The 23,691-nt window shown below is 39.6% G+C and overlaps 1 protein-coding gene across 1 annotated transcript in view; it reads right to left on the bottom strand.

Moving 5' to 3' along the window:
- The window catches only part of mgat5b (alpha-1,6-mannosylglycoprotein 6-beta-N-acetylglucosaminyltransferase B), a 55,191-nt gene that overhangs the window by 18,202 nt on the left and 13,298 nt on the right, over positions 1–23,691 (bottom strand). Inside the window, exons 4-8 of the mRNA XM_087171421.1 lie at positions 20,662–20,771; positions 19,011–19,084; positions 16,878–17,045; positions 15,379–15,543; positions 7,088–7,257 (exon numbers count right to left, since the gene is read on the bottom strand). Coding sequence (XP_087027547.1) covers positions 7,088–7,257; positions 15,379–15,543; positions 16,878–17,045; positions 19,011–19,084; positions 20,662–20,771 — 687 coding nt within the window. The remainder of the gene's footprint in view (positions 1–7,087; positions 7,258–15,378; positions 15,544–16,877; positions 17,046–19,010; positions 19,085–20,661; positions 20,772–23,691) is intronic.

The following is a 23,691-nucleotide window of genomic DNA, read 5'->3' as shown; positions in this document are numbered from 1 at the left end:
ATATAGAAAGAAGACACAAACAACTCCATCTTTTTCTCTTTATCTCCTTCGGAGAGGCACACGCGCACAAGATTAAAGGATACGGATGGCATTATTTTATCTTTTTATCATTACCAACAAATCCCATGAAAAGACCAAGACCAACAATGGATTCATTCTACTAACAAGTACTGTTTGTGCAGCCATAGTCTGATACAGCCCATGCCTCTGTGATGTATAACTTCATTATCATCCGGAAACTATTAAAAACACATTAAACAAAAGCCATGCCGTTGCATATTGGTGACATTTTGCTTCACTGTGATGAAGATAGCAAATGTAGTTTAATCTTCTCAGAAGTATAAAGAGGCAGCACATCCCTGAGCATACTCAGTGATATCTTCCCGTCACAGAGCTCCTTTTCAAATGATGACAATGCAGCTAGAGAGTTGTTTCAGGATAAATCATCCTGGCCGAGTTCATCATAGTGAAGGAATATGTCACCCAACGCAACTTTATGCTTCTAAATGTGTTTTTAATAGGTTTTGGACAACACAGGCGTAAGCTCTATCTGGCTTTGGCTACACACATAATAAGTGTAATAGGATAAATTAAACTTTATTCAAAAAATAAAATAAAATAATATCAGATATTTGAAAACATATCATCAAACTGAGTTCTACAGAAAAAAAAGATCTGTGCTTTAATAACCTGCTCAGACTTCAAAGAGGACAAATAAGTTGTGGAAGACAAATTTCACAAAAGAAAGACTGCAAAGAGAAGAACAAAGGTGCAAGACTTGCATGAATTTCCTGAAACGTCTTGATAACCACCATCAGGCACAATTTCTCTCTTTCACAGCTGGCCACTGGCACCATGGCAACTCACCAGTTTGAAGAAAGGGAGAGAATGAGACAAACAAATGAGCGCATGAGACTCCACACTCGCGCTGAATTACCTCTTAAAGGAAAGACGCATAAAGTATATCAAACGGGAAAGGTAATTGGCTGAGGCAGATTTCTCGGTACATGTGAGGGGCTGAAGCTGGGGGCATGGTGTTTACTGATGGCTGCAGGGAGGCAGGCTGGGGAGAGGGCTCATAGTGTGAAGTGAATGGCATGGGCAGAGAGGAGAGTTGATGTGCCACTGAGTGTAAAGCTGGCCTGGCAGAGGGAGCGGGGTCTGGCATGCTAATCGATCACTTGAGACAGCAGGATAGCGAGAGGAGATGAAACCTTAGATGTTGTCGCAGCCATGATCAGATACAGCCGATGTGCCACTTTGTTGTGTTGCATCTGGCTCCAATTTCATGTTTAAATGGCGCTATCACAGCACATAAGAAACAGTCTCTCCTTTGTGTTGGACAGCTTTGTATGCATAAAAAGTAACTGGGGCTCATTATTTTCAGTTTTTATTTTAAAAAAAAAACAAAAAACACTGCAAATATTTTCGCGTTCACGGGGAAAAACATCAATAATACAAACATCTGGGGAGAAATCTGATTTTTAACTTTGTTTTTTTACTTACTAAGAGGGACTGTAGTGCAAAAATCATCAGCTTGTTTGTGTATTTTCATGGAAGTACGTTCGGAGCTGTCAGCATCACAAGAGGGACTAATTTCCTTAAAACTCTTGTAAACAGAGTCCTTATGCTGCAGAAAATCTAACAATTTCGGGTGTGTATGGGCATTAAATATGTCTGTCTAGTTAAGTTTTGTTATATCTACATCGTCAACCACCTAGCTCAGGCCCAGTTGGTCCATCTAGTCACTTTCTGATACTGAGTCACTGTAGCATCCCGTTTGTCCTGAAGAAGTAGCGCTGCTCAGGAGGTGTATTCAGGGGCCGACTGAAGGGATGTTTCAGGCTGGGAATTTGACACCATCCCAGACCAACCTCACAAACCATCAGACTGCTGGTGTTGTAGGCCAACCCTATTTGAGACAAGGCTAGTTACAAATTTGGCCACTATGTTCGTCTGGGAGGAAAGTTATCCAGATAACAAAATACAAATGTTTGTGACTGATCATCAATTCTGGAAAAAAATTATGTTCAATTTACAATTTTCACGATTGCATGTTATTACAGGAGAAAGTGGAAGCTACATGTGTACTTTATAGTCATAGCAGAAATCCTATCTCTCTCTCTCTCTCTCTCTCTCTCGAAAGGAGGGTAAACAAAAATCATGTGACTGCTTTCTTAACTCTTCACCTTTCCAACCACTCATCAGCAATTATTACTGTTGTCCATTATTCAAGGCGGCGGTCTGACAAACGCAGGTGAAGTCAACTAATTCCAGCTTGTTATATTATGGCTGGTCAAGTTGACTGTTAACAGCACAGGCAAAAACGACCACAGGGAACCGGGTAATGTCCTACTTCTCCAAACGGGCTGAGATATAACCTCTTGTACTGTAAATTCATTAAGGGCTGAAGCTCTTGGCAAGACTGGCAAGTAAACAGAACAGAATAACAGAGCATTGGCTATTTAGCAATAGGAAAACTTACATAAAGCTCCTTTAAATCTTTCTTGGTCTTTAAAAAATTCCGTATTTTTCTGTAAAAAAATCTCTAAACGACAGTCTTTAGGGTGACATATTTATGTATGTTTATATATTTAAAAGCACTGGCTAGTTGTATTTTAGTAATAAAAATTATGGAATATCAACATATTGCAACACAAACGTACTGCAGTGTTAACCTAAATTAGTTACTATACTACTCTGTTGTACTGAAGACGAATCCCGGCATTGGCCCACACTGGCTATTTTTAACAGTGCTGCTGTTTTTGCATTTCATCTTAAAGCACAGAAACACAGTCTCATCAATCAGAAGGCTGCAGGGTGAGAGTGCATCAGCACTTATGGAGAGGCACAACCTGACACTGGCAGCATAACAAGGCTCTTTGTTGATGCTTCGAGGAAAAAAAAACACTTTGATTTCAAGTTTCTTATTTTACACTTCAGCATGCCTGCACACGCCTGTCATTACTTCTACTGTTCAGGCTAGGTTTGAAGATTACAGACACATTTGAGTCCCAATTAAACATTTTTGAAATAATTTCTTAAGGTTACTGATCACACAATTCTGGCACTTCTGTATGTTTGCAGCAAGAAACAGGAGGAAATTACCTGATGGCTGTGTTAATATGCTCTGTCAAGTGCACCACAAAAGCCCACTAGACATGATTCATATAGAAACGCCATCGGCAAAGCATCTAGGCAAAGCAGCTCTCACATCCTGCACGTCAAACCAGGGAACAGCAAAGTGGGAGAGCCTGAGAGTATGTAAAAACAGTGAGATGATAACAGCGTCAGACATAAAGAGAAAGACTGACAGAGACATTTTGAGTGGAGTTGGAATCATCCTGTGAGAGAGTGAGGCAAATCAAAAATATTGGTTTCTACTGATTATTTCTGGATGATAACAGTAGTAAGTACAATACTCCTCCACCCTGCTGACAGAACTTGCTGTATGTGACAGGCTGCAGCTACCTAACCCCCCCACCCCCCTCATCTGTTTCTTTGCTCCTCAGGTGTTGAGACGCCATGCTCTGTCGCAGGCTAATTACCCGTGTCGCTCTGGGAGGAGATGAGGGGAGATCCCAAAGCGGAAGTGACAGCTGTCTTTGCCACACTGCAAACTGCAGTGGGACCCTCCCCTCCCCTCCCCTCAGATCGCTAAAAGTGCCGGTCTTACAGACAGAAATGATGTCATAGTCTCCACCTCACTTACAGTAAATCAAGGAAAGATGAGAGACAGAGACTGTACTCCTTCTCTTGTTCTTTTATCACTACCGCTCTGCTTCTACATGGACCTGTCTTTTACTTTTCTCTTCATGACTCAGTGTCTACACTGCTACCACCTCTCATATCAACACTACAACAGAGCAAGACAATGTTTGGAGAAACGGCTAATGCGTAATGCTCTTAGTGAAAGATTGTAAACAGAGTGAATTATGTGCAGAGCAACAATGGTCCTTTTCAAAGGAAAGAATGAGTACCATCAAGTGAAATGTACTAATGGGAGTTATGTGAAGAAATACAATTTTAAAACTGTTTCAAAAGATTACATATTGATTAGTTTCCATTGTTGAATCAGACCTACAGTTAAACCATGTGCCTTAAAAGTTGTGTCACTTTGCAGCACTCATAGCGCCATTAGGACATCCATCTGACGCTCAGAGTAGTGTTCTGACTTTCACAGCTTATGATTAGATGGTGAGTAACGTGAGTCTACAGCCACGCTAAAAGCTATGTGAAGCCAACAATATTAGGCCGGATGGCAGAGTTGATGCTACTGCAATGAATTCTATTGTACTACCAGGGAGTAGTAAGTTGAGTAAGGACATAATTCATCAAAATGACATGTATCACTGTTCCCTGATACAATCTAGATCAGGGGTCCCCAAACTTTTTCCTGTGAGGGCCACATAACTTTTCCCTTCTCTGATGGGGGGCCGGGTTCAGTTTGTAACAGAAAAAGTGTGACAATCGCAGGGGTGCCTAAACGTAAAAATTTATTGTTTTCCAGAAAGCCACACATAACCAAATAACCCTTTCCGGGTTCTTCACAGAAAAAAAAGTCAGGAAATAAATAATAACACTATTAATGAAATAAATAATAATAGTTCAGGGGGCCGGGCCAAATGTGGGGGCGGGCCATATCCGGCCCGCGGGCCTTAGTTTGGGGACCACTGATCTAGATGATTTACATGGCCAGCTAAACCATCTGTTGTGCACAGTGCTATGTTTGAATTTCCCTGCCTTCTACGCAAAACATTTTCTAAAAGAAGTTTATAACTAGGTGGGTTTCCAGCCACATGTTTTTATGCAATTTTGGGTTTGCTCATAATAAAATGGAGCTGGAACCAGCTGTTTCTCTTCACAAAGCAACTCCTAATGACAGCATTGGATGGAAACATGCATTAATTCTCTTTTTCTTTTGCAGATTTCGTCAAAATTGAGTTAAGATTTGTGCTATATTTGGATGGAACCTCACCTACTACATAGTTACGGTATAATTTCAGCTACACAGGTGATTGGGGTTGAAGGAGCAACAGGTTGATAGAAAAAATTAATAATTGCAAATGTATAATAATTACAATTACATCAATAGAATAATCACAACTACCCATGAAGGTGTGATCGTGCATCCCTTGAGAAAATCTTGCAGTGTGTGAAAAGAGAAAAGACACCAACGCCTTTGTCCAGAGACGTCTGCAGGAGAAGTAAACTAGAATCTTACTGTGAAAACACAACGTGTGAGCGTAACTGATTTGCACAGGGAAGATGGCAGCCAAAGTGACTACTCACAGAAGCCACCAGAGAGCATGAGTGCTGCCAATTAGAGCCAATTATGTGATGCAAACCAACAGTCGGACTCCCACTGTAACTACGCTCCCAGTGTGGCTAATCTGTCTATCGGAGAAAACACTAAACATATCAACAATCCTGTCCACACCAGAACCACAGCAGGCCATCCAGTGATATTAAGCTCCTTTCCAAAGCCTGGGTGGGAAAGTGAAGAGTGGGAAATGTAAATAGATACAAGCCTGAGGGAATCTGTGGGAGCACAGCCCACATAACGATCTGTCAATTTAATAGCATGTGGGAGAGTAAAAGTAAGGGATGGAGAGAAATGTTCCCTTTCTATATTCATTAATAGTCACAGAAAAGGGATTTATGGATGTTCGGCATCTGCCATTAAATGGCCAATTTACGAAGGTCATTTAAAAGAATGGGATATGTACACTGGGTTGTGTCTTGTGTGGCTGCAAAGCAAAGAGGGAATATAGTTAGTGCCTTATGAATCCTCTTAGCTTATTTTATATTTTACTTATATTTTCTCTAATGCTGAACATTTCACCAATATCAGCTCTAATGGAACGCCACTGTACACTTATATAAATGTATATACACCAGTGAAATCTTAACTGTCTCTCTCTGCTGTAGCATAAACACACACACACACGCACACACGCACGCACACACACAGTAGAATATTATCGGTTGTTAGCCCTAACCTTGGCTGATATTTCTTTTTTAGTCTTTGTCAAAACTTCTACAATTTTCTAAACATTTCTGACGGTGCACCCAAAGGAGACAGGCTGCAGTGATTCAATACACCATGACACCAATTAGTGGGGTAAATAATAGCACGGTCAACAGAAGTATTCCCACTGCGCCATCTTTCCACCCTCACTGATCTCCACAGTCTGTTCTTATCAAAGCAGCTTTTCTTCACAGCCTGAAATTTAAGATCAAAGGGCAGCTCTAACTCATCAATGCCCTCACCTCTTCCCCACAGCAATGGATACAGTGTTCAATAACAAGCGCACATTATCATCAGCCTGTCTGCTCCGGCTTCACACCACCCACTGGCAGAAAGGAATCGACAGCAAATCTCGTCTTGTACAGTCATTTTCCTGACCAGCCAGCGTGAAGCTGGAGCAGTTCTGAAAGATCACGGCGCCCAGAAAATGTCCAAGGCAGAACTGGACCCGTCTGCCTTCTGAACTCTTACCACACCTCGCCAGTGTGACAATCAATAGACTTATATTTTTAGATGAAACCATCTCGTCTGTGTGACTGGAAGGCACGTTGTGTATATATGTGTGTGTCTGCTGGCATAAGGACTTATGTTCGTGATGACAAGCGACAAGGCTGTTATCACTCTGGTGTCAGTGAGCTGCAGCAGGAAGGAGGTACACAAGCTGTAGAGATGCTGTCAAGCCCTCAGGCTGAAATGGCACTCTGCAGGAAGGAGAGATAGCTTATCTGTGTGTGGCCAAAGGTGATCGAAAACAGTGTGTGGGAAAAAGCGCTCCAATTGGACCGCTGATCACTTGCAGAGCATCCAGAGAGAACAACAGAGCATTTTCATTCAACAAAAAAAGCTAAAGACAATGCTTTATGGTTTGCATTTTCATAAAACAACAGATGATTCCTGCATAGATGCCCCACGGAATCCCACATTAAATTTGGATGGAAGGAATATCATCTCAAAGAGCTGCGTATTGTACACTGACTGCAGCAGTTCTGCCTCCAGCTTGAAAGCAATATGAGAAAATAACAGGATCAGAGAGGAATAAGTCAAACTTTGACTTACCCGTGCAGTTCCTTGAGAGAAAATGAAATCTTGAGGTTGTGCCCGAGCACATGGAGCACTGTGAGGATGTCGGCCCATTGCACCATCTCACCCAAAGGACCCCCCTTCAGCACCTTGGGACTGAAGACATCTCCAGACTCCTCAGTCAAAAAGCCCACATGGACGAGAATCTGAATTTAGAAGGAAAAAGAGGAAGTCAAGAGAAGAGAGGTGCATGCTACAACACAGTGTTTCATTACTATAGTGTATAGAGGGTTTTTTTTTTTTTTTTAAACCCATCTCTGCACTGTTATTATAGAGACCAGGCCATTATTTTCATACATTTTGGATTTTTGTATTCAATCTCCAGTCCTACATGGTGAATAATTGACATTTTGTGAGAGTGATTTTCACAAACGCTTCAAAAGATTCACATATGAATAAATTCAGATATTTGGTATGGATCAGTGATGTCAAATTTTAAATATAATTGAGTATCTAATGAAAGCGAGGAAGCAAGTGACAGCATATTCACACCAACACAACTCTCAAGAAATACAATCGGCTGTGCATTGAGTTGAAATGAAAATTGACCTGCTGAGGGCTAATTGATATGCAGAACGATACACAAGCACTGTAATTGCTGATGGGGAAGGATGGAATTTCTAGACTGTTAAATACATAATGAAATTAGATTTTTCAACAGATGGCAGCATTTAATTTTTTTCTCAATTACTTTTGTCATGAAAATACTTTTATTTATCTACTAGACCACACATTTATTCACCAGTTTGTTTAGCGAGTCATAACTGACACTTCTTCACTTGGCCATCAACATGAACCCCTTCCTACACCTGCTTGAAAAGACATATTAGTTGTGAGGCTTTGCTTCGACTCCTACTATCTTCCAAAATCAATTTCTGAATATCTTTGAGGAGCCTAACAGACCCTGAGGCAGCCACTCGTTTAAAAAGATGTTAATGAGGTTTTGAGAGGCGTCAACTCATATTAGCATATAAACTCTTCCCATATTTCACTGACTGGACTAAATTTGTTTTCACATGGGTGAGTTTTAGATTTAAATATTATCATAATAAATGTCTTAATACCAATTTTTAAGTTTTGGTACTGATACCAATTTTTTGTAAAGTTAATAATAAGCTATTTACATGCAACTTGGATGTTGTTGGGATTGTCTTGTAAAATGACATACTCTTTTAGTCTTGACATTACGCTGAATTTACCAATTCACCACTAATTCATCACTAACCAACAACACAGAAATCGCCTTAATGTTAGAGAAGAGGAAGGCTTCATTAATCTAATTTTAAAAAGTTTTGTATTTGGACATCACTTCGTTTGATGCGCACACACATTGTTAAGGAACAAAGTAAAGAAAAACAACATAATGATAATCATTATAAAGTCATTTTATTGAAGTAGGAAAAATACATGCCTCAAAACTTGTACCGTTAGTGATGAAGACTGTGTCCAAGTGGAAGTCCAAGTGAAATCATATTTAATCATCCCTTTTTGCAGTAAAAAATATTAGACCTGCACCATTTGCTCTCAGTATCCGTGAGGGCGTGTCGCTGTCTGTGTTTGATTGACAGCAGCTGGGAGGCTGAGCGCTGAGCTGTGTTGAAGTTCCCTGTTCAACTAGTGTATTAGTTCCGGAAGGTTCAAGTGTTATTTTATATAGGTCCAGTTGTTGTGAACCTTAAAATTAGTATTTTGAGTTTTCAAGTGTTAGGTGTTGCGCCCCTTTCAGGCCACAAGTGTAATTAATATGATCTGTTTGTATCAAGTGGAAGAAAAAAAAAAATCATTATCCTATATTAAGCTGTCAGCTACATAGAGCTCCCAAGCGGTCTCTCAGGCACTGTTCAGTGTACGGGAAGTGGCTACAGCAGCAAGTCTGTACAAGAGCTGGTGTAAGCAGGAGGCGAGTTGATTGGAGTTTACAGGTTTGTAGTACTAAACGATCTCAGCACCAAGTGCACACAGCTTTGGTATGCCCTGAGGGCAAAACGTGTCAGTCAGTCACCACCTGCACTGCTTAAGACAGGCTAAACTTTATCACACTGTACTCAAGTGAGCTTGTAATACGATATAGGGTTGTACTACTTTCATTGACATGGCTGGCAGAAGACATATAAAAAACAAGTTTTGCCATGTTGTGCTGTAGAGTGCAGGCATATGACTACAGTATTTCCTGAAGGCAGAACCTAACCTAAGTGTAGACTTGATACGTAAAGAAATCAGAAAAATACCAGTAGAAAAGATCCAGTCGTTCATTTTTGAATGACTGGATGTGTCATTCAATGTTGATGAATTGTCCCTTCCAATACTTTTACCCATCTCAAAAAATCTTTTAACTCCCCTCTGTGTAGCAACTATGAGCTGCTAGGTTTGTGTTTTTTCTGCAAAATGTTAGTTATTATGATAAAGAGTGAAAGACTGGGATATGGGGTATACTTGGCTATGATCAGGCAACTTCAAACTGCATTACACACTACATTCTATGATTACACACTGTTGACCAGCAGCAGCCCAGCAGTGGTGGAGCTTGTGATGAGTTGATGGTGAATCTGAAACTGTGAGTATTTATAGTGCGAAGGTTTCAAATGTCACCGAATTTAAAACATCTTCACCAGACAAAATGAACATCAATTGATATTATATATTTGTGTTTGCTTATTTGTGAGCCAAAAGTGCCTGCCGAATCAAAGTAGGAAATCAGGTCCTTTTTAAAGAAGAACTGAAGCGTAAGTAACAGCTGAGCTCAGCTAACAAGAATCTGTAATCAATCCAAACGTGCACAGTTCTTACTACATGTGGGTCATTATGACATAAGGATTATTCATAAAGTAAATAAGTAACAGCTTGCCCAACTGATTTGTTTGACATAATTTTATTCTGAAAATTCTGTGAGCAGCAGCCTGACCAACACAGACACACAGACAGTGAGCTGCAGGCTCTCAGGTGAGCTCTGATGACCCAGTGAAAGATATTGCCTTAAGTAATAATAAAAAAGAATAAAAGAATAAGTTTTTGAAAAATGTATAATTTTAAGATTGGTTTGAGCATCACTGGATCTCTGTCATGAAACGAATACAGAGCTACTATGCGTGGATGCATGTGCCCATACGTGTGCATACGAATAAAGAGATAGAGAACAAGTTCACATAATTATTTTGGCCATCTGGCAAAAACTGTCCCTACCAAAGATAAAACTAAACCTATGCCCTTGCAGAAATAACTACTTGGGTTTAGGGTCACGTTAAGCATCTCAGAGGATGACTGGTTGGGGTTAGGGATAAGGCTTAGTTCAGGTTTAAGTAAGGGAAACACATTCTGACATGGAAATAGTCTTTGACACAACACCAGCACCAGCAGTTGAATAAGAGTAGTCTGCCCACAGGCAGACAGTGTGTTGTTATTAGCAGCAGGTGTTAGCACTGGTATTGAAGAGTAAGAGCCACAACAGCATCTAAATGGAACAAAGTGACATTTGCAGCATTAACATGATGTTTAATGTGCCGCAAATGAGCAGCTAATTAGCTATGTAGTCTGCAAACTGACGTTAGCAGAGCACTCTTCCCCAGTGAATGTTTGTTTGGTCGCTCATTCAACAAGCTAAGATGCAGGAAGGACAAGATTTGTGTTCATGTGTGCAAGAACGAAAATTTTAGCAGGAAAGCTGATGTAGGTTTTTGTTCGACGTCTGTGACCCTTGTATTGTGTAGCACGCTGCTGTCTGACCGAAAATAAGTTGTTCACGCAAACACTAGAAGTGAAGCACACGCTAAGAACAGAAAACAGTAAAGGGATCAGAAAAAATGGACAGGTTGGCCAGAGATGATCCATAAAACATCTGTCTTCTCTACAAATCAGTCCATTTCTGTTTCTCAAAAGCACTCAGAGTTTCAGCAATGGAATCCAAGCCTGCAGGGTCTGGTTAATGGACAGTAACCATTACTGTCAAACAAACCATTACAATAAACAAAGTCCTCTCCCCAGTGGGGCATTTGGGAAGAGTGCAATTTTATTAACAGAACGGGCTTTGATTTATCCAAGTGAAAACTGGCCGATGAAAGAAACTGATCAAAAAAAAAAAAAAAACACACACACACACACACACACACACACACACACACACACACACTGCAGAATGCAAGGGTGCTGTCGACTTGTTTACAGAGAGCAAAATTGAGCAAATTCATTTCTTCCATATCTCATGTTTCATTTATGCTTTTCAGCTACTGAAGAATTGTGAAGAGCAGTGTACATGTTCTGGGTAAAACTAGATCTATAGTACAATGATCAGCCATGCATCCCGACCCCACATCACTGTGAGACGCAAACCCACATAAAGTCCTGCATACAGCATGCATGCAAATGTGTCGAAAAAGGGTCAGAAATGAATATAGCATCAGGCAAAAGAAACTTGAAATGTGCCAGAATGTTGGGTTTATTTTGTTTTTATAATTAATTGTATGCAAATGATTTGGCTACTGTATATTTTTTCCAGAGCAGCCCTGATCTTTAACAGGTGATGAATATGTATGTATGTTCTGAATACGGTGCTGACATCAGAATTAATGCTAAAAAGAAGGAGATAAACATAATATGCTGTAAGATGTAAAGAGAAGAAAAAAAATAATATTGTGAGGTCAAGTATCTTGTTATCATTTTGCTAATGATTTAAAGGGGTACTCCAGTGATTTTGTGTTACACTTCCATAATGTTGAGGGACTCACAAGAGACAGGATAGTGTCTTTCATTAGACAGACCATGCCTACTAAATGCCCACTTCTGTCAAACCCCACACCTCTAGTTTGTAACACAGTCATATTTTTTTCAGACCTTGGGAAGCTCCTCTAGAGTCACAGAAAACATTATACAACTGATTTCACAGGCTGAATGGCGCTCCTTATCACGAGTAAACTGAACTTCACGTATAAAAATCAATGGCGATGAAAAGAAATATGACTAGTGCTCTGGATAATACTGCACAGATATTTCACATGTTCAACAGATTTGAAAGTCTCTCTATCTCTCAAAACACTATATGCCCCCATTTACTGCTACCTATTATGTGGGAATAAAAATAGCAGTATACTGAGTCACTTATAGTGATGCTGTGAGGTTGTTATTGTGAGCGCGCCAAGATTTTTACAGTGTTAGTCATACAGCTTGCTTGTCAGCATAAATGATCCCATATGCCAGGTGGTGATAAGGAACCTTATATTTAAGCATGTGTAGATTGGATGAGGTAGAGAACTGCACTAAAAGCATTATTCATCAAAATTCTGGCAATTGGAGTTTATTTGTCTATTGTTGATCACTGGTGACTAATAAGAAAGGTTAATTAAAACTGGTGCAAACATATTGTTTTGTGGGTGCAAAGGTCTAAGATTTGACAGAAAGGGTACCATCAATCCTTTCAAAGCAGCCTAGTGCTAAAAGGCTGGTTGTTGATGATACAATCGGAGCTCTGAAGGCTGAGTTTGTTTATCTTTCCACTGCCCTCCATGACTGTTTTGATGGCCAAATCCTTTTTGCTGGCCTCATTGCTGTTTATGGTTGCAGTGCCGGCTGCGTACATGGATATTGTCTATGTAAGGCAAACACAATATTGAATATATTGATCATTTTAACCTCCCTGTAGATAACTATTTGAAGCCTCCATCCAAGCATGCACAGATTTCAAATTCTTAAAAACATCATCCTATGCTCACCTAACACATACGCTTTCTACTGTCAGAAAATAACTGAGGGACATACTTTATCTGCTGTTAATTCCACTGCTGTATGTAGCCATCCTACTTTTATGCCCTCAGGTAAATTTATTACCAACTGATATACTGTACCTGTAACTATCTCTAACATTCAATTAAAGAAAGCTTGTGCTGCAAACTGTAGCCACCTCTGTAACCTAATCTTAACCTACTTAAACTTACTAATGTTCTACCATTTTGCACACCTATGCACACCAATAAGAAATTTATGGCCAAGATTCACAGATGATAATAAATTGGATATCCTTTTCATTACTGAAACATGGCTGGATGCAGCTAATGCATTTACTCTTGCTGAAGCTTCAACACCCATTTACACTTTTTTTTTCACACAGCGAGGCAGGATAGATGGAGTTTTGCTGTTGCTGTCATTTTCTCAAATTGCCTCATTTGTCGCCAAATTTCACTTGGTGATGTACACAGCTCTGAATACCTTGCCTTGATTATTGAAGGTGATGTGCCAGTTTTATCTGTGTACCGGTCCAAAAGGTATGACTGTGAATTTCTGTGTTTGCAGATCTATTATCTAAAACTTGCTCAGATTACAATAAGGTTGTTATAAGTGGCAACTTAAATATTCATGTTGACAGCTCTGCTTCCATGAATACAGCTCAGTTCATGAACCTAATTTATTAATTTGATCTAATTCAACACATTACTGTTACTGCCAGGGACTTCTTTTCCACAATTAAATGTAATGATTTTGGAGATTTTTTTCAATTAAAAACATTCTTATCAGGGACAATATTCTCCATAATCAGTGTGATTCGGACTTTGGTTTTATGACTTTGGGCAAAATCACCCTCAAACATTTCTCCATGGTGGACCCCAGTGAGCTTGCTGATGCTATGAGTCAAATCCAATCATCCATCTCTCCACTTGATCCGTTTCCATTTTGTGCCACGTTGCAGGTGATATGTTTACCACTGTTTCCTGCTTGCTAAATACTGAAGGTTTTCATCATTCGTTAAAGACGAACATTAACACATTACATTTGCTGTTTCAAGGAGATCCATCTCTGTCTGTCTGATCAATCGTCCTTTACCATCACTTACCAAGTCAAAAACCTCAGAGTTACAATAGATGCTGACCTAAATTTTCATTCACACTTTAGCCACATCACCAAACTATTATCCCAGAAATATCTCAAAAAACCATAACTTCATCTTGCAGGCAGATTCAGAAACTCTTGACCATACCTTTGTTACCAGAAGACTAGACTACCTTTTAACGGTCTTTTTGCTAAATCCATCCAGTGGCTCCATCTTATTTAAAAAGCAGCCACCCATATCTTAACTAGAGCCAAAATGTTAAGGCTTGGCTTCAAGGTTATGGTTAGAATAAGAAATAGGGATTGTGATACACAATAGATAATGATTCAGGTGATGTTGATGAGGGTTTTTATGTCTGGAGTTACCTATTTTCTGGAGATCAGAAACAAAGTGAGTTGAATGATTGGTTGAATTACTGACTGTGTCAACCATCACTTGTAGAGCTTAACACGTGGTTATTTTTACCACTGTGTTCTGGACCAAAAAACACTGAGCAGCCTAAGGCAAAGAAGACATGTCAGAGGCAGCAAGAGAAGAACATTTCAACACCATACAATTCACTATGTCATTAACACATGAAAACAGCCACAAAAAAGGCAAAAATAACTGCAATCAAAGAATGAAAGTGTAGTAGTTTGGAACACAGGGTTGGCACTTTGCTGTGGGTGTTCTGCACAATGTAGGACTATAAAATAATTAATGATAGATATTGAACATTTACTGTGTATTTCCTAATATGGAATCCAAATTGGCCACTACAAGGATAAAAATGTTTTGTGAAGAAAAAAAGAAAACACTTTTCTGGCTTAATTACTTACATATAAGGAATATATTGTGAAGCTATTTAATATATACACCAGGAGGGATCTAATGTCATTGACATTTCATCAGACATCTGCTCCAGCAGCCAGCAGTCTTTAACACTTTGTGATAATGTCCATGTAAATGTCAGCAGTGAAAGTGCACTAAAGCCAACTGAGGCCTGCAAGGAGCTACTCTCCATCATTATCTACTTATGTTGGTAACTCAACATACTGTGATTCACACAGAGAAGCTGAAGATAAAAGAAGAAAATGTTAGTCGAGCAAATTTTGACAGCTGTTCTTGGAAACTTAGTAGCCTGGCATGTGGGCAATAAAGGACTGTCTAGCTTGTGTAGAACCGTTTGATCCAAAAAAATCCTGTGCTAAGAGTTGTTTTTTTTCTTTAATGACTAAACAGATGGATTTACATCAAATTGGGAGATAAAGAATATGTTTCCAGGCTTACAGAAAAATAAGAAAGAAAATCTGTTGAAACTAAGAAAAGTGCTTTTTACTGGCTCATCCTCTGCAGTATGTTAACCACAGCCCTTTGAAAAGATGAAACCACGACACAAACTTGTTCACTCGTCCTGAACTTTCATCCTCCAGTGTGTGCAGATGCATATTTGTTTGTGGAAATGCCTCATATTCACCCTTTTTTGCTCTCTCCAGAGGTGGCGGAGCTTGTCATCCAGCCGTCTAGCAGCAGAGGCCCACTGCGCTGCCAGCCTGCGTATGCGTCTCTTCATGAAGCTCAGTGATTCCTTCCCGGTGCCCACCTGCTCCAGCAGAGTCCCGATGTCAGACTGGAAAACAGCCTGGATGACAGGAGCAATAAAAATCAATGGAAAGGATCATAGGTATGGAGGGCTTATGATTTCTTTATGTAGAACTTAAGCACAGGTTCTGCGACAGAAGCTCCTCAAGAATTCACTGGTGTTAACTTGCCCTGAAGCAGAAGGGCAGGCATACTGAGAAACTTCTACAAAATAGACATTGTTAGGCTGTTTTGTACAAGTGGAACTATTTTTATTAGAGGTGGTAGACTATATAGAGCACAGAGAGCCTGTTATATCTTGTTATCTGCTGGTGCCCTGAGGCAAGGCCTCTCAGACGGGTTGCCTGTGGGATTCCTGGATCATCCTCATAAGTCACTTCTCATTTTACATCCCCTCCTCTGCCCACTGTAATCACTGCATCACAGCGCAATACCATTATGCAAGTATTAATCAATGGAGTAACTGTATTGGAGGAGCACAGAGGACTTAAAAATATACACAAGAGAAACTGCAACACTCAAACACAAACTGTCTGTCTCTCTCAAACACATCCAATATAAAAGATAGTGAAATTCTCTCAAAGGCAAAATCAGTATGCAGAGCTGTACTGTACTCTCATAATGCAGGTGAATTATTGCTCTATGGAGCAACTTGTGTATGGCACAGCAAAATGCAGAGTACCCCAGGGATGCCTTGGGATTAGACTCATTGAATACAGGCTGGCAATTAAAGCAGAAGGTAGAGCTGCAGACCGAACACACATCGGGGGCTGCTGTACATTACTCAGGGGAGAAAGAGGGAGGAGGGGACAGAGGCGAATGTGTTTTTGCTGAAAATAAAAATCAAATGACGCAGGAGCGCAAACAGCAATGAAAACTGGGAGTGACAGGCAGCACCCAGTGACAGATGATGTACAGTAGGGTCTTCAGATTCTTCTAGAAGCAACTGATCAACAAAACGTACCAGTGAATCCCTTGGACTTTGAAAATAATAGAGTCTATGGCAGGAGTCATCATTTCACCCACTTTCTTCCTAATTTGGTCATGTCATAATTTTTCTATGTTCTAAGTTGTCTCCGTTTGTTTCACATGCCTGCAAAGAGTTTAACTTGGGAGAGTTTGATACTTTTCCCCCAGACCTCCTCCTCACATTGAACAGGTCTGAAAAAAAACAGCAAGAGTCTGTACTGCAGCGACAAGAGCAAGTTCCCTTATTGGCTTCCCACCACAGAACAGTAGCAGCTTCCTAGGTATTGGACAAATGTCTCTGCAGTAGTGGGATTTTGTTTAACCTGTGCTCTGCTGTTATGTTTTTTTTTTAATTGAGCTAACGGTGTTGCTGTGGAATCCAATTGAATTGAAATGGTGGGTTACCTGTCTCTTGGGTAGAGGCTTCAAGGTGGGTGTAACAGTCTGGTTCCTCCAGGCCAGTGGGGGGCAGAACCACTCAACTTCGCTCAGGTAGATGAGGAAGGAGCAGTCGGAGCCATCCACACCATAAAAGGCATAGCAAGGGTCTGATGTCCAACGAGCTCGCATCCACTGGAAGGCAAAGACCCAAACTGTTGTTCAACTTCAGTTTAATGCCATTCCTACAAGTTCTCTGGTGGCCCCTTTAATGTGGCTTGCAGTCTCGGAAAAACCTGGCATTATTGACATTATATTGATAACACCTTATTTGAGTTAAGCTAGAGGAACCCTGTTAACTGAGTTTTTGCACGGCTTCCCACTCATGTGAACAGGAATGTCAGCAAAAACAGCATGACGAGGTCTTCCGGCAGTGTAAGATCAAAAAAAATATTACAGAGAAGGCAGGCTAATTTTGTTATGGAGGTTCAGATCAACTAAATTTACTGTCTTTTTGGGGGTTTTTTGCAGTAGGTTTGCAGTAGTTCCAAGAGGAAGCAGACAGGAAAATTTAACAGTGAACTAAAGAAACATCTGTCTTTCTCCCCAGGTAAGCGGGTCTTCTGTTATTTGCTGACAGAACTTAAATCATTTACTGTTTAAAAACACTGAAGCAGGTTGCCTGTACAGGCATGTGTGTATGTAATATATAGAGTATACTCATATGGTGTGGAACAGACATGCATAAATATGATTGTGATACACCTTGCAGATGTGTATTTTTCTATACATATGCTACCTCCGTACAGTGTTTCCCATATAATACTTTTACCAAAGTGATTGCCACTACTGCAATGTCATGAAGTTGTAATTAAACCAGTCAGTCTCTCTATCGGCCTGCTGTGTGCCTGTCATTCGGGTTGCACATGAGCTCTCGCAACGTACATGTGCCACGACTGGGTTCACTTCTCTGACTTGAGTATTTGGGCAGCGGACTGACCTTTGTCACGATTTTTCTCCAGTGAGGAGATAGAATATTTCCAATCATCACTAAAGTATACATCATGCAAGAGAGTCCATAAAAACTAATGGAATGATCAAAGTTGTCATATTGACATTGAAGGTGTATTGATTGATTTCCAACATCAAATAATGCATTGACTAACACACAAGAAAACATTTCACCTTAAAAGTTGCCAGTAGCTGCCAGTAGCCTTTGAGAGACACAGCGAGTGAAATTATTTTTGCTGCCTAGCTATCATTAACTATGAGAAGGAAGAAAAAAACATCCTTTCATTCATCAGTCACTCTTTTGACGGTTTCTTTATGTGTGATGCATTTGCAAAGAAAAATAACAAAGACAACCTATTAAACTTGGACAGCTTGTGCTGCATCCACAATGCTGCTGGAAATAAAGGCTTGCTTGTAGTATTGTCAACTTGATGAAATTATTTGTTTAGTAAGACTAAGATTTAATCATGTTGTCAGTTACAGTTGACTTATGTGTGTAAACTTACCACATTAGGAACAGCGGTTACATAACCTTTGAAGCGAGCCACAACTTAAAAGTGTGCATGCACGAATGCGCTTGTGTCATAGGTATGCTCCTGTACTTAAACAAAGAGCAGTACACTTCACAGAAGGCACCGCCTGGGCCGCTGCTGAAAAACAATCCTGGGGGAAACATTGCTATATACATAGACACCTCATACACACCTCTTAGCTACAGTTTTTGAATACTGAACAAAATGTACATATTTTTCACACATTTTGTCTTCAAATCATGAGCTTTCCTTGCATTTCTTTAGGCAATTAATAGAAAGAAGCACACTGTACAGTTTATTGCTCATGTTGTACACACTGCTTGTTGCTACTGCTGCTATTTTGAATCCATAATTCATATAATGTATCTATATACAGTTTGTTTATAAAACCATATTTTGTTTTTGTTTGTTTTTCAGTGTCCTGCTTTTCTTTGCTGTCACCCAATATAATTTTTTTTACTCAGAAAACCCAGTTCTCCACAAGGAGCCTTTAAACATCCTCTTATCTTATTATATAAAATTCATGTTGCACCAAGGTGAGTCACCAACAGAGGACAAGGGGATGTTTGTTCTGTCTGTGAAACTGTTTGGACTTAAGTGAGATATGAAGACTTACATCCATCTTGCTGGGACAGTCTGGATAACGGGGATCTTTAGGAATCTCACATTGTCCTAATGTTCCGTCCCTACCTGAAGAAAAGAAAAATGCAGGGTATTTATCAAAGCTTTAACACACACACACACACACACACACACACACACACACATTTTGACAAAAGACCACACATATCAGACACTGGCACAAAAAAAAAAAACACTGGGTCTTTTTTCACAGTGCATAGAGACAAAAGTCACACACAAAGATGAAGGTGAGAAAAACATGCTGGCAAGGTATATCCTATACTGTATATTTACTTTGTCTTTACATCTTTGGGCGAGGAAAATAAAGCGCCCGGTTTGTATTTCTGTCATAAATACTGTTAATTATCTTTCCATTACCTAGAAATTCTATCAGTACATCAGATTTTATGTAAGATTTAAGTTAGCAACATAAAACCCAGCAACATAAAATTGATAGATATAAATAGATAGAAGCATCACTCCCCATGGACCTTCAAGTTGGTCATAAGACTAACTGGTTAATATTGATTGATCTAGTCTGCAGTGTTTGCCTTGGGCATTAAGTGTTTGACTTGGCATTAGAGGATATATCCTCTTACCTTTGGGATGAACAGATAAATTATCTGTTTCAACCAAAATGCTGGATTTACTATAGATAGATTGTATTAGTGTGATTCATAAAAATCCTACCCCCCCCAACTCCCTTACTTCTCTTCTCATTTTTCCTGTATCTTTCTGCTGCTCAGTTGACTCTCTCCCCGCTTCCTTTTTTCTCTGCCTCTCCTCTCTCTTTCCTCTCCCTTCATTTCTTCCCCTTGAAGCCCAGCGCTAGTGAGCCTAATTAAAGGAGTAGTTGCAGCTTCTCCAACAGCATCCTGCCAAGCGTCGAAGAGCACAATCACAGACAAATAATTGCTATCCATTCTGTCTGATTAGCATGATAACGGCGGACCTCTCACGATGAAAGGTGCTACTGCCTGCCACTGTCAAAACTTAGCCAGGTTCAGAGCGGCCTCATTTAAATGATATCAGACATTATGACAACAGACAAATTATCTCACAAATTTTAATGAGACAGTGAGTTGAACTGCTTTCAGTCATAAAGTGCAACGTAGTGGATACAGGAATGAGGAATTGAATTGTAAATTAAATTGTGCTGTCCAGTTTCTATTCTGTGCCCAATAAAGAAATTGAGAGTGAAAGCTAATAAAGAAAGCTGACAGACGCCGATCCCATTAACTAGGCAGTAATTCATCACTGTGCTTTCAACATCCTGCAGTTGTGTGGTTATGACATGGCAGCAACAATTGAGCACTGTGCTGTGGCGCACAACAGCTCTTCCACCCTGACACACAACAGCGGCTTGCTATTTGGACACGTAATGTGCCGTGAATAATGTCTGTCATGTTCTATATGATCAACCAGCAAGAGCATGTTACACATAGAAATTGTGCATTCAAGTGTTTGACTGGATTCAGGCTTGACAGTCGGTCTTATGTGGGCAGAGTGGGAAAGTGTTTTTAGATTGGATGGATTTGAAATGGACGGAGGGGATTGTCTAAAGGGCTACAGCTATATTTGGTATTCTCCAGGTATGTGACTGGGCACTGAGTGTGTGTGTGCATGCGTGTGTTTTAATATCATACCTCTGTTGCTAGCCATGCTGCGCTGCAGGATCTGCTCCACCCTCACTGCCATGTCAGACATGTTCTGGGCTATGGCCTGGATGCGCTCCACTAGCCCTATAGGCTGAATCCTGATTGTGCACGCCACACACACACACACACACACACACACACACACACACACACACACACACAAAGTGAAGGAGAATATCCAAAAATATTCCAACAACAACTATCTTGTTGTTGACCTGAATTCTCTATAAACTGCAATCAGGCGTCTTCAAATGAAAGAGGACAGTATTTCTTTTATAGCCTCCTTCCATCCAGCAGTATTTGTTGTTTTCCCATCCTTTGTTCTGAGTGTGAAATAGTGGGATAAAAATGCTAATTGTCTACAACTTGAGGCGTGAAATCGAAAAAGCTTTTAAACATTGACAGATAATTTATTTGTTCAGATAAAAAAAGTGACTCAGCATATTAAAGCGCATCCTAGGGGGAAATAAAAACAAAAGTCAATTAGATTGTTGGCAAATGTGTTTCACTGCACTTGACCTCTGTGACCTAAAAGCTTTTGGCAAAACCATCAGGAAGCTATATTTACAATGGAGAGGCAGATATGGAGGAATGAAACATAGAGAGGGTAAAAAGAGGAGGAGGAGGTTTGCAATATACATTATAGTGCAGGGTTACAGCTCCAAGAGATTTTGGAAATGTCTACCATGTCAAAGAGAAATGGAGCAACAGCAAATTATCTGAACCTTTGTTTAGTCCCAGTCTCACTAAAAGTTTCATTTCACTCTAGAGCTTTATGTTTATAAAAACATTTTCTAAGACCTGCTACTGTGCATTCTTACCAGAAACAAGACCATGACACATTAACTGTTCTACAAGGTGCAAACACCAAAGGAGAAAATACATCTTTCTAAATTTGATCTCTCTGGGTAAAAATGAACCGTCAAAGGAAAGAGGGCAAATGTTTTAGCATTTGCTTCAGCACCTTTGGAATGCACCACAACTACCTCCATTAATGGTTAATGGATTTATGCAATCAATTATAAATATTCTTGAGAAAAAAAAATTATGATATATATATATATATATATATATATATTTCTACTGGTATCCTAAAGAAAAAAAATCTGCTTAAAAGTCAGGTTGACTTGAATTGTCAGATATCTACTGTGTGTGCAGTGTCTGTCTTTAGGAAGCTAGTAGTGCCACAAATACTGTAGGGCTGCAACTAATCAAAAGATGATTTCTCAAGTACTTGATTAATTGTTTCATCTATGAAATGCCCACAGTATATGCCAAGGTGATGTCCTTAAACATCATCTTTGTCTGACCAACACTCTAAAGCCTAAGGATATTAGGTTTCCTGTCATAGAAGACTAAGAAAACCAGAAAATATTCACAGCCAGTGAAATTTTACAGCCTTTGCTTAAAACATAATTTAAACAATTAAGCAATTGTCCAAATTAAATTTTCTGTCAATCTAAAAAAGCAGCGCTTGCCTAAGCTAACAATTATTCTGATTGTCAATTGATGTGTCAATTACTTTGTGTCAGGAAATAGTGAAAAATGTCCATTACCATTTCCCAGAGCCCCATATGATGTCCTGAAATTGCTTTGTTTGTCCAAACAACAGTCTGGACAACTGATGATGATGATTACTTTTCCATTGACTGACAAAAAGAACTAGAACCTAGAGGTGTACATTTCTTGTTACTGAGTGGAGACTACTACTTTTTACTTTGTTACTTTTGAACATAAACTATAGATATAGTTATATATACAGTATATATATTTTATTGGTGTATACTGTATATGATAATATATCACGTACAGTCTCCATATACAATTAAGTAAACGTTTAGTGTTCAGAGGGGAAGTTTAGTTTATTTTCACACTGTATGCTTTGTACGTGTTTTAGTTTTATTTTGCAGAGAGTATTTTGCAAGAGGAAAGCTTCTAAATACTTAATGTCTGTAGTTGCTGGTGGATCCCATTAAATTGGTGAAGTCCTTTGCAGCATTATTCTTGTCTCTACACAACTCTACACATAATCCAACCTACTGAATAACATCTGACATGCAACAACAAAAGATAAAAAATGTAAATTTTAACCTCAAACTTGCACATCATGTCTATGTTATAATCAACCATTATGAATCGATGGAACTGCTGACCTCGGCCTGTTTTACATGAAAACAAACACTTAAATGACTTATTTTAACGAGCTCTCTTGTTGTGTAGTAGTATTTCTGGAATTTATATTGCTCGTTAAACAGCTCTGAATATGTAAACTCAGGAAACTCAGAAAAACTAATGGAACAGTGGTTCTGGGCCAGATGCAGATCAAGCAGTAAAAGTCTGATTTCATTGAGGCAGCATGCATTTCTGTGTGTTTGCCAAGGGAAAACAAATCTAACTGCTTATATGCATAACTTAACATAATCCTAAACCCCAGTTTCCTTTTTCCATGCAGTGCCCAGGAGGCAAGTGGTGGCCAAACCTTTTCTTGTACCCTGTAGATCGGCAGGTCAGCATAAATTAATTGCTAATTACACAGTCACACTGGCACACAATACAGTGAAGTACACACACAGACCAATACTTATTATACAGTGGCACAAAAGCTTTCAGTTGTGCAGACAGTGTTGTTTTCTTACACAGAACCATCCCATATTTACACTACTGGGACACTGACCCAGGAGAGGCTATCAGCTGTTGAAGAGCAAGAGGACAACCTAATTACTTCTTAAACATTGTATCAGGTGGCCAAAGTTTTTCCTTCCTGAAGATCTCCCACTAATCTCCGGGTCAACCCTGAGCCATGCATAGTTTTTTTTAATCACCTGAGTGAGGTAAACCGAAGCCAGGACATTTCAGCATTAGATACATTTATACCACCAAGTTGGTTTAAAAACTATTTGGCCTTTGTCACTGTAACATTTCCAGTTTAGTCCCTGAGAGGCCAATTAAATGACTGTTAGAACTATATGACAGAGTGTATCCACAGGGCATTTTATAGAGAAAATTAATTCCGTAAGT

This window comes from Seriola lalandi, unplaced genomic scaffold (genome assembly GCF_002814215.2).
Source record: "Seriola lalandi dorsalis isolate HSWRI2012SDOR001 ecotype SW California unplaced genomic scaffold, Sedor1 jcf7180002054997, whole genome shotgun sequence".
Lineage (NCBI taxonomy): Eukaryota > Metazoa > Chordata > Actinopteri > Carangiformes > Carangidae > Seriola > Seriola lalandi.
This window is presented reverse-complemented; position numbering and strand designations above follow the sequence as displayed.